The following is a 12,821-nucleotide window of genomic DNA, read 5'->3' on the forward strand; positions in this document are numbered from 1 at the left end:
ATAAGTGACGAAAGGAAAGGAAAAAGGGTAAGGAAGGGAAAAGCGAAGGAAGGGAAAGGAGAACGAAGGGAGGAAAAGAAGAAGAAGAGAAACTGGGACGAAGGAAAAGGGGAACGAAGGAAAGGAAAGGGCAGGGAGGGAAGGAAGAAAATTAAAAAAGTTTAAAAAAGGATCATTCTTTTTTAAACTTTTATTTTAATACGCGTATCACGTAATGTGTAATGTTTGATTAACATAATTCAACTAGATTGAATATATGTCTAATCATAGATCTTTACTAATTGAAGTTGAATTTTATTAATTCTAGTCAAATATAGGCCAAATTGTATTAAGGCCGAATATTCCTTTTTCGACTAGTGATAAAGGTCCATAAATAGTTAAGTTGCATGCTAATACAGTGAAATCCCTTGCAATAATGGAAGATAAGCCAAGTAACTTTCCAGTCTATCTGATTATTATTCCTATAACATAATTCCTGATTATTTTTTAATAATGACCATTCAGTAGCTTCACCTGTAGCTAATATTTTCAAAATAAATCTTCTAATATTAACTTCAATAGGATTATCTACTATAAAAACAGGAAAGTAAGATAATATATTATTAATAAAATCTACATTATTCCTAAATAAATTGTTTCCACATTAGCCTTTCTTTGCTAATTTGTTAGCTATATCATTGCCTGTTATGCCACTATGACCCTTTATTTTAACCAACTTTAAATTTATAGCTGCTTCTCTGATCAACATAATTATTTTAATAATGATTAAGTTATTAGTCTTTTTAAGCCATGTTCTAGTTGTTGAATTAAAAGCTGAATAATTGAGTTTATAGCACCTAAGCTGTCTGTATAAATAGTTACATTGGAATTTTCTGGTGCTGTTAACAATGCTAAGAAAATAGCTACTATTTCTGCCCTGGTTGATGATAGCCATAAAGATAGACATGAGTATACTGAAAATTCTCCTAATTCATTGTTTATATAGAATGCTGCTCCTAAATCCACAGTAGTATTATCTGTTATATGTGAAAGATCATTATTATTTATAATTTGATTAGCTAGTGATCCATCTGTATAATATTCAATATTTTTCAATGACTTTAACTGATGTCTTATATCTGTAAGTTCTTGTTTAAGTGTATCTTGTTCTATCCATCGATTAATCCATAGGCCTAAATTGTCTCCATTCAAATTAATTGTAGGTGTTTTTTCCAATTGTTGTATATCAATATTTGCTGAAATATTTTTGGCTCTATTTAGCGATTCCACTATATAATACCAGTTGACATGTGTGGTTGCACCTGTTGACAATCGAATAAAAATTGGTAATACTAATGCATTATGTTGGGTTATTGTAATTATTTTTGGACATTTCTGTTTCTGAATGATTGCTTTTTGAGGGTTATCTAAACATATTTCCATATTGCAAACTTCTATGATTAAACATTCAATTTTTTTCCCATTTTTCTTTATATGTATTCTTTTCTTAACAAATCCTATTGAAACTTCATTGTTTTTATCTTTTATTATAACATATGGGTGTTTTCGCTTGTCTTCTGATACTGGTTGTAATATATTACTCAGGAAATTAAACAAGAAATGTCTAGGCATTTCCGGTGCTAATATTCCCTTGATCCATCGGGTTAATAATTGAAACCATTTGGCTATGCGTCCTTTGGCTGATAGCCCTGCAATGAAACGATAACACGCCAACTCATAGTATGTCCAGAAGGTAATATTAATTGGCTAGCATATATAAGTGGATATAAATTTGAAGTTCCAATTTTTCGTAATAAATTGAGACATCTATGTGTTATAAATATTTCTCTAATGGGCATATTTCCACCATTGATGGTCCATATTGTCCTATTTATGTAATCTTGTTGTATGATAATATTCAATTTCTGGGCTATAATAATATTGTATAGGCTTAGATTTGACTTTGCTTCTTGATGTCCTAGAAATAATAATCCTGATTCATGTTCAAAAATCTTATCATGTATGGCCAATCGCAACTGTGCAGCCCTACATCTTATCATTATAGATCTAGATGCCAGTGAATTACTATTTATTAGATATATAAAAGCAGTGATCTGATTTGCGCATATTTGATCCTATGGGTTATTAATCCCTAAAATGTATCTATGATATAATGCTGATGTTGGATAGCTTTTAGGCAACTCACATATCTGCTTAACTAATTTAATCACTGGAGTAAATAAAATATTCCATTCATTTTCTGATAATGTCATTAATTGGGCTACATATACTACTCTTGGAATAAGAACATGATTAATAAGGTACGCAATATGTCCTACTGTAATGCGTTTTCTTCTAATAGGATTCAAAAATCTTTCAATTATATCTTGGAGTCTTTTAATGGATCTTTTCCTTGAATTAGAAGAAGAAAAATAACATCCTAAATACCGTATCTCTTTATCTGTAGCTTGAACCTTTGAGTTGTCACGTCCAATAGTGATATATAACTCATCTCTAGGTAATTTAGGATTTATTACCATCAGCTCAGATTTTTTTCCATTTATATCTACATCATGGAAATAATAGAATTGTGTGGCTATATTAATTGATGCCTGAATTTTATCTCCTGAACTATCCAAATAGCTTGTATCATCCATATAGGCTATAACTGGTACTCTTAGTCTATATTGTTGCCATGTTGATCAATCCTGAACGTCTGAGGGCCACGTATTCACCATTTCATACCCTTGTTGCTGATTGCATGCTTGTTGAATAGCTACAAGTAAAGAATCGTAAAAAATTCTCCAGAGAAGAGGTGAGATCGCATCACCCTGATCAATACCATCTCCCCTTATAAAGGTTGGACTAGGGCCAAATGCTGTTATTACGCTCATTTGTCTATTTTTGAATAATCCTGTAATCCATAAAATGAATTTTTCTGGTATGTCTAGCCTTCTTAGTGCTAGTTGTAAACTCTCCAAGCTAACTGAATTGTATGCTTTTATCATATCCTGGATTACCACCCAAAGTTCTTGTCCATTCTCCCTTGCATCTTCTATTATATCATTTATTAAACGTAACGGTATTGCTGTGTCTTCTCCTTTTAGACCGCAACAATTTAATCTGCGTAATACTTTATTATTTGTCAAAATTGTACTTAATCGATTTGTCAATAATTTGGTTACGGATTTTCTGATGTTATCTAACAATGCTATGGGACACGTGTTGGCCAAAATATAATCAAATTTCTGCAGTTTCGGAATCGGATGAATGAGCGATTGTTTCCATTGGTCTGGCATGATTCCTAATTTCAAAGACAAATTAATGACCTTTAATATAATGGAGCTAGATTTGTCTGAAATATGTTTTATTATAGCGTATTCAATGCCTGAGGGACCTGGTGCTGAGTTCGTGTTTACCAATTTAAGTGTTCGCTGCCATTCTTCTAACGTTATCTCTAAGGTTGCTTGCCGAAACCTAGGGGTTTAAACAAGATGGTGTTTCGCCGAAAAGCGAAATTCTGCTGAAACTATATTAAAGTTATATTAAAAAACTGGCGAAACTTTGGAGAAAGGCGAAACTGCCGAAACTTATTATAAATGCCGAAACTGCCAAAACTCTGCCGAAACTATAATAAATCTATAGTAAAATTTTGACAAAACTAATCGTAGGATTTTGAAGAGGTTTAGACAAGCAACCTTAGTTATCTCATCCATCAAATTAGCCATACACTCAGTGAATTCACCTTTTGGCCTATATATATTGCTCCAGAAAACATCCTGTTCTATCGATTTGGTATTACGTTTTTGTAAAATTCCTGCAAAAGTATCTTTTGCATGGGTTCTAATTGTATCAGGATCAATTGCTAATCTAACACTTTCATTTTTGTTAGAAATTACTGCTCGATCAATAATGATATGTTCCTTAACAGCATCCTGTGTGGAAAACAGCCACTTAGGAATATCCGAGTGAATAATGTTGCATCGTTTTTCTATGCTCTCTTGGATCTTGCTTAAACGTTGTGCTTGTAAATAATTTTTGTCTATTTTGATTCTTTGTTTAACTACACCTTTAACATTATTAATCCATATGTCACTAAAAAGGTCATGTGTAGGAATAATAAGTTCCTCATGCTTATCTATGAATTTATCGTATTCTTTCCTTCTGTAATCATCATTATATTTATTAAATCTATTCAACCAATAATCTATCCAATAGGCATATTTAGCAATAAGGAAATCCTGATCTTTACATATTTTCCTAATTAAACTTTCCAATTTAGTAGTATGTCGCATAGTTTTATCTGCAAATGATAATTTATGTCTTATATTGCGACTTCCTAGATATTTAACTACTTTCATGGGAAGCTCTATGTTTATCGCTATAGATATAGCGCTCATAACATTATCCCAAAGTTCATTGAATCTTCGTTTTATTTCTTCTCTATCAGTGTCCTTTTCGTCCCCTAATTGTATTTCATAATTAAATCCATCTATTAGTTGTTGGAAGTCCTATACTTCTATTTCTCTATCTAAAGTTTCGGTAAAATTTTTCCATTGCATATTGGTTATTTTACTAAAATCTACTATATGTTTATTTTGGTGTTTATCTCCTAAAACTATCCTGTAATTGATCTGGGACACAATGCCGGAAATTGTTCTTAATGAATCCTGATATGTTTAGCGTTGTTGAAATTATACTATGATGACTGTTTGTGACCATCTATGATGAATGCACTGAAAACTCTACTGGAATCACATCGGGTTCATGTGTGATCCAGATTTGATCAATCCTCGATTTTGAGATAGGACCTGTCTTACATTTATTTTTATCCCATTTCTCATATATGAATAATTCTGCATCTGGATAAAGAATTCTACACACATCATAAAGACCTAACTGCGATAGTTGTATTAGAAATTGAGATCCTGGTTGTCCAGTACTGGACGATCGATCTATCCTATTATTAATTGTGTCATTGAAATCCCCTAATACAACGTGCAGCACTACGGTGTTGTGAACTGATCAGTCATGTCCCTCCATAGCTATTTTCAATTCGTCAATCAAATTTTTTCTCATGTTTTGATTGTTAGGAGCGGCGTATATTGACCAGACCCATATTTCTCTTTGTATGAATAAAAATTTAACTACTAAAATATATGGGATATGCATACTACTGAGTAATAATGTTTTATCCATTTGTTATGAATCACAAGTGCCATTCCCGATCCTTTAGTTTTTTGATCACGTTTACTGAAAATTATTGAATAAACCTTTGACTTAATGTCCTGGTTTATAAAATATTCCTGACGATAGCCTATATTTGTTTCTAATATAGCCATAATGTTGATATTGTTTTCTTTAATAAATTCCAATAAATTATGAAGTTTCTGTATAGACGGGACACTAGCAATCCAATCTATATTATGTGCTGCAATGTGCATTTCTAAAAATATTGAATTTTTTGTCTCTTGATCATTCAACTTTCCCTTAACAAATCTTAGCCTTTGTCTTGCTAAGAATTTGTTAACACTTTCTTCGTTTGTCAAGACTTCGACTACTTCTTCTATGTTGTCTTGATCCTTTTGAAAGTCCCCTCTTCAATCGTTAGTTCATTTGTTTCTGGGTGTATATCTTCTCCACCACCCACTAAACATCCTTTTTGTTTATGTTGTTATGACCGTCCGTCACTTGTGTATTGTGTTGAGGATGTGTTGTTATCCTGATTATTCTTGTAGAGATTGCCCAGATCTTGGCATTTTTCCCTCCCTTCTATTCTTATTACGCGTGTAACTTTGTTTATCATCTTGTGTAACCTTTGTTGTTTTTTGTTTAGACTGGCTAAAGAAAACTTTTTCCGATAACTTCTTATATTCTTTTATTTTATTTTTCTTATCTTACAATTAATTTTTTTTTTTTTCGATTTAAATAAAAATTAATATATTATAATTCTAAAACTATTTATTAATAAAATAAAATAAATTAATCAATTAAAATTGGTATAAAATATATCAACTTTAATATATTTATACATTTATCAATTTGATAATTATTTAATATTAAAATAATAATAAAATATTGATTTAAAAAAAATTGTATTTAGATAATAGCTAGGTCAACTATAGATCAAATAGATCAAATAGTTGCGAAATTAAAAGAAATTATTATGAAAACAAATTGTAATAGTAAATTCTCAAAGTGAGTTGATTCAAATAATGGCAATAAATCAATATTAATCTATTATATGAGATGAATATGACATCAATTGATTTAAGCATTTTGGTTGATAAATTGGTTAGTCTTATTTATGAGAAATTAAATGAAGGTAAGAATAAACAAATAAAATCTATATTTGGTTATTAAATAATTAAGTAATTCAAATTTTTCAAAAAACTTGCAGATTTGGAAAATAATGTAGCACAACTTTACTTATATGTGTATTATTGGACTATAGAACAAGTGCTTTTGAATTGTCTAGAATCAGCCTGTGGAATTAATTATTTAGGTTATTATTATGAAAAGGAATTGGAACTGATATTAATTAACAAAAGGCATTTAAGGCGGCAGATTTAGAAAATTCAAATAGGATAAGTAACTTAGGATGTTGCCATGGGAACTGATGTCAATACACAAAAAGTATTCATAAAGCAGTTAATTTAGGGAATAAATAATTTAGGCTGTTGTTGTAGAAAAGAAATTGGAACTCATTTGAATTACTGTATATCAAAATCAGCAGATTTAGGAGATTCATATGGATGAATAACTTAGGGAATTGCTATAGAAGGGAATTAGAACAGATTTTAGTAGGAAAAAAGCATTTGGAATATACCAAAAAGCTGCAGATTTAGCAAATAATATAAGTGGCTTAATATAATCTTGCTTTGATGTACGAAACTGAAAATGGGAAAATGGGATCAAAAGATATAGATTAAGCAATTTATTGGTCAGTATAAACTGGAACACAAAAATACTCAAATAAATAAAGAATTGACAAATTCAGATTTTACTTTATTGTTTATATGCAAAACTTTTGAAGTTCTGATAAAGAATTGTTTTCAAAGCATGTTTTATATATTATATTAAATTTTGTTCTATTCAGTCTGTTTTTATATTTGGGATTAATCCTAGTTCAATTGTTGCAATTAAAACTTAACGAAATCAGAAGTATCATATTTTTTCAAAAGAAGTATTTTTTTCGTAACTAGACAAATTTTTTATTTCACATGATATTCTTAGCTAAAATGATTGAATCACATGATATTAGTAATATATTCCTCAATAAAAAAAAAAAAAAAAAAAAAAAAAAAAAAAAAAACTCTCTCCTTTTCCGTTTTTTTATTAAAAATCCGCAGTACCCAAATATTTACCTTATTTCTTCACTGCTTAAGCAGCAGAGAAGAGGCCCATAGCGGGCTGTTAATGGAAAGCCCTTTTCACTTCACACCAACCTAAGGACTGTAGTTTTTTTTACACTTTACTCACCCTTTGACTATGATATGTCATCCTCAAAACGTTCACACACTCAACTTGAGAGTTTCGATTTTGAAATTTCTTTCAAAGAATTTCACGTGACCCGTCTCAATCGGGTAGAGCATAACAAGATTTACAATTTCAGGAGGTTAAAAAGTTTCTTTTTGAACTTGCCGATCCTCAACAATGCACCACTAATATTCACCTTAAAATACACACAAATGATTTTCACATGAAATCATCCCCGATTTGTTATAAATCCACGAGTCGTATCCCTAACACAAAATTTCAAATTAGTATGATATTATGCCATTTTTTTTTACATCAGCGAGTAATCTCTCATCATACTCAACAAAAATACTTTAATCTTTAATATTCGATTAAAATTATTAGATAGAATTAATCTAATTAAATCACATGGCGATTCACAATTATGCCGCAATACTTCGACTAAAACTTTTTTTAATTTTAGTTATAAACATTATCATTTTCATTTTGGTATATTTTTACCATGCTCACACCCCCACTCTAATACTGGGACTAATGACGGCACAAATATTTGTACTGTCCCTTGCCTTTATGTTATGTCATACTATCGACGAGCCTGTATTGATTATCATTCAGGCACATTTCTCAACCTTTTCACTAACGTGAAAAATATTACCAAACTGGACTCACTTCCGACCTCAACAACATCAAAAGGCCGACACGCCTCACATTTTTTTAACAAATCTTCAATAAAAACAAAGAAACATGTTTTCTCCAAATGACAAGGAACTTCATATAATGTCAAATACGTGCATTATGGCCATAAATTAATTGAAAATACAGATATTTGCGAGATGTATTTCAAATGACTATCAAATCTTAGACACAATACTCTGATCAAATCTACCTCTTTCAGTAAACAACATGAAAGATTCGAACGACATTGTAGAAATACTTTTAACCACGACAAATCACATTTGGCGAACGCTGATCAAGTTAATGATCGCTTAGCCGCAGCTAATCAAAAAAAATTTCTTTTTTTTTACCTTCAACATATTAATTCACCTATCAAACATTTGAAATATAAAGAAAATAATCCTCGTAGAGAAAATTACTCTTTTCCTATATCCATTCACAGTACTAAGATCAACCGATTGGATGATTCTTCGACCCAGAAGGTTGACCCCTCTTTACCCGTAGTTAAACACGAACATTGATATTTACCCCTCCATCAACATATTTTGATAATACAGATACGCCCGACCCACGGGATAGACATACTATACCAATGCTCAAAAAATATTATGAACATAATGCTTTTATGCATAAATTTGAACATTGTCGTGAAATGTTTAATCATGTACGCTATACTCACACCTGGCATCCTCTTCACAACCAATGTGTTTTTCTGATGCCGACATTTCTTCAGTTGCAAGTTTTGATTCAGCTCAAACTCACCTGTCCAACATGAGTTGGAAGACTTCCATCCCCACACACCCGGCCATAGCAGGACCTTCAAAAAATAATGAACCACCTCCCACCTCTCCTTTACCAATTATGATATTACCTGACCTTTTCACACAGAAAGGTTCTCCTCCTGACTTGTTAGGAATGACAGTTATAACACCTACACAAATACCGATTACGATATTTGACTTTTTCGAGTTGGAAAATCCCCTTCTTCAACCAAACTGACACTTTTTTCATCACCTCAAAGTTTTAATGAGGTATCTTCATCATCTGATGAATACACAACGGCTGATTCAAAAGACAAAGAGTCAGCAGAGAATATTAAATCATCATCTCCCCATTTACCAATTGTATTGTTAGATCTTTTCAATGGGAAAAATTAAGCCACCAAATATAATTCACACGGGTTTCCGGTACCTAATGGTTTCCAGTAGGCCCCTCCTTAAAGTTGATTGTATTAACAACAATTAGGACATTGAAGTCCACTTTTCTTTTTGATTAAGACGACTCCTTATTTTTGGAGCCATTGACCATTGGTTTAGAATTTTACTTTATTTTTACTAGTTGTTTATTATTTCGATTCCCTAGTAATTTAGGTCTTCAAATTAATGTATTGAATCGTGTTTACATTTTATTTTGACCGTATTTAGTATTTTAGATACATTTTTAAACAATTTATTATTTTTTTTTCTTTTTCTCTTTTTACAATTTAAAATAGTGTTAAACATTCCACCTATGACAATATTTACAGGTAGCAACTCTCCTAGTTGAAAGAAAAATACGGATCATATAAATTCTTTTTTTTTTTGTTTGATTGTATTATCACAACATAAGGCTATGCCCGTTTGTCTTTCTAAAGAATAACAGGCAAGGCAACTCCGGGCTCTCCCAAGAAGTTGGGTTTTATCATTAGCTTAGAATTTAGTAGACTTTTAGTTTAGAATTGTTCTTATGTATTGTTGGACCCCAGTCATGTCTATATTTTAAAAATAAAAATAAAATAAAAATAAAATATATTCCTCAATTTATTACCTAATTATTACTTAGTGAAATGAATCCAATTAGCCCATATGTAGGGATGGCAACAGTCACAGTCATTAACCGATTAGTATGACCGGTCATGACCGTGACTGATATTGGTTGTTTAAGACTTCTGACTGACCATTTGACCGACCATTTGACCAATAATGTTTTCTCAATGTTTTTATTAAGGCAATTAAAAAAATGTATGAATTTTTAATTATTTTAATAGAAAACGTTGTGAAAACATTTTTTATTAATAATTTAATAAAAATAATGTTTTTCGCAAATGTTTTTAATTATTTTAATAAAAAACATTGCGAAAACGTTTTTTATTAGTAATTTAATTGATGTTTTTTATTAGTAATTTAATTAAAAAACGTTTTTCGCAACATTTTTTTAATTGTTTTTTATTAAAAAAAAAAAGTTTTTGCACATTTTTTTAATTGTCTTAATAAAAACATTGCGAAAACATTATCAATCAAATGGTCAGTCAAACAGTCGGTCAGGCAGTCAGTCAAATGGTCAGCCATAGCAGTCAGTTGGTCAAAGGTTCTTGACCAGTTATGACTGACCAATGACTGACCATGACTGACCATCCTACCCATATGTTATTTCATACAATATATGGTAATCAATTATAGCATATACATGTTAAATTTTCAATAAAATGTATACAAATTGTGGTCATTTCTTATATTTAATAGTTTTGTTTGTTTTATTCATGCTTTTATTCATATATTTATTCATTCATTTATTGTTTGCTCATTTATTTGTTTATTCATTGATTTGTTTGTTTATTATTAAAAATTTCTCAATTTTTTACATGTAAAATAAAAGTATTAAGAATACTAATTAAAAAAATAAATATTGAAAAAATAAAATATTGAAAAAATTAAAAATCACATATGAGGTGGGTCACCATTAACTGGGTTACCAAATAATAATAGCCTTAAATTATTATTTTGATAATTTATATCTCATAATTGGAAAAGTTTTAAAATAAAAAAAAAGATTTATTTAAATTACAAACTAAGAAACTTGTAAAATATTTACTACCTAGTCCTAATGTTTAAATAATTCTAAGTAATAATAAAAAAAGTGAATATAAATACATAAGCTAAAAAAAAAAAATTATTTAAATTACAAACTTAAGAAACTTGTAAAACATTTTACTACTCTAGCCTTAGTGTTTAAATAAATCTAAAAAGAATAAAATAAAGAACCATTTTTGTTGAATGTATAATATCAAATATCACTTAAAAAAAGACTTTAAAACACATATAATTGGTTAATTTTCATCTGTTTTAATATAATAAAATGAAATTAATTTTGTATAAATAATTTGCAAGATTAAATTTTATATGTACTATATTGCATACCTAATCTTTAATCATATAATCATTCAAATTTTCACTTTCAAGAATTTCATTTAATTTTTTACTAGTAAAATCAAGTAAGCGACTTGTAAAATATGCTTTAGGATGAGATTTAGTAGTAAGATTGTTATGCCCAATTGGTGCATTTATAAATTCCATAATGTTGCTTTTTAATTTTTCACTGAATTTATAACTACCAGGATAGTTAATCCAATTTTTAATAATACTTAACACTTTTAACGCAGATGGCCTGTTTAATGGATCTTCATTCCAACATTTTTTCATTAAATCTACATAGCATTGTGGAGTATTTTCAATAATTTCAGGTCGTTCACCTTCACAAATACTTAAACTAAGTTGAAGATCATGTGCTCTATCATTAAATGGTGGTACCCCGGATGTAAATTCCCACATAATCATAGAAAAACTATATATATCACTAGCTGGAGTATAAGATTTGCCTCTTAAAACTTCAGGAGCCATAAATGGTATAACACCATAAATATCATACTCTTCCAAAACCGATTTTATAGGTTGACATAATCCTAAATCACTAACATAAATTTTATCCTTATTCTTTTCATTATGATTTAAAATATTACCATCATGAAAATCACAATGAATAAGATTATTTCCATGTATTTTACAAAGTCCAGAAATAATTTCATACAACATATATAATTTTTGATTCCAATTATTTTTGACTATTCTTGTTAAATTTTCTCTTAAATTACCTTTATTTGCATACTCCACTACTACCATATATTTTGAAGTATTTGGATCTTTTGTGAATCCATAAACATTTACAATATCAATTGAACTAAAAACACTTGTATGATGTTTCCACTATAAAAGATAACAATTATTATTAAGGTGAATAAATTTTAATTTAAATCAAAAATATAAAATAATATACTATCATACTTCTTTTAAAAATTCATTTAAATCTTCATTTAAATTCTTGGGACATTTAAGAATTACTTTTTCATCTCCATTATTCTTTAACCAAATAGCTCTGTATATAGTACCAAATCCTCCTTCATTAAGATATACAACATTTTTAAATTTGTCATAAGGAATCCATCTTAATCTTTTTCCAATAATAAAACTATTTATAATTATATTTCCACTTTTCCCAAATCTATAAATTTAAATAATTAAAATTATATTATAGATTGTATTATAATTTATACAAAATAAATTATTACTTACTCTAAAATTTAAATAGGAATTTAATGTAATATGAGTTTTAATTCTTAGATAAATATATATAATAACCTATGATTTACAACTTACCGACTAAAGTAACAGATATTTTTCAAATGAAGGAATTAAGTTAACAAATAAATATTTAAAAAATATATAACAATAAAGATACTTACAAGCTAGATCATAAATAATTTTTAATTAGTTAGTTTATTAAATTATATGTAAATATTATAACAATAAGTAATAATAGAATTAAATAAATAACTTATAACTTACGATCTATTAAATAAATAAAGAAATTAGATA

At 29.1% G+C, this 12,821-nt stretch overlaps 3 protein-coding genes across 3 annotated transcripts; 1 reads left to right on the plus strand and 2 right to left on the minus strand.

Moving 5' to 3' along the window:
- Positions 1–3,607: 3,607 nt before the first annotated feature.
- OCT59_001754 (uncharacterized protein) lies at positions 3,608–5,423 on the minus strand (the record flags this gene model as incomplete). Its single annotated transcript, XM_066144053.1, has 4 exons — positions 3,608–3,618; positions 3,725–4,444; positions 4,800–4,878; positions 5,253–5,423. 4 exons carry the CDS (start codon positions 5,421–5,423, stop codon positions 3,608–3,610), a joined length of 981 nt encoding a protein of 326 aa, XP_065995253.1.
- Positions 5,424–8,835: 3,412 nt separating this feature from the next.
- On the plus strand, positions 8,836–9,132 carry OCT59_001755 (uncharacterized protein; the record flags this gene model as incomplete). The annotated part of the gene is made up of 1 exon (XM_066144054.1): positions 8,836–9,132. One exon carries the CDS (start codon positions 8,836–8,838, stop codon positions 9,130–9,132), a length of 297 nt encoding a protein of 98 aa, XP_065995254.1.
- A 2,177-nt stretch (positions 9,133–11,309) lies between these two features.
- On the minus strand, positions 11,310–12,364 carry OCT59_001756 (uncharacterized protein; the record flags this gene model as incomplete). The annotated part of the gene is made up of 4 exons (XM_066144055.1): positions 11,310–11,596; positions 12,041–12,152; positions 12,231–12,266; positions 12,335–12,364. The coding sequence occupies 4 exons, from the start codon at positions 12,362–12,364 to the stop codon at positions 11,310–11,312; spliced, it is 465 nt and encodes a 154-aa protein (XP_065995255.1).
- Positions 12,365–12,821: the final 457 nt, after the last annotated feature.

The sequence above is a fragment of the Rhizophagus irregularis genome, chromosome 10 (genome assembly GCF_026210795.1).
Source record: "Rhizophagus irregularis chromosome 10, complete sequence".
In the NCBI taxonomy this organism is placed as follows: domain Eukaryota; kingdom Fungi; phylum Glomeromycota; class Glomeromycetes; order Glomerales; family Glomeraceae; genus Rhizophagus; species Rhizophagus irregularis.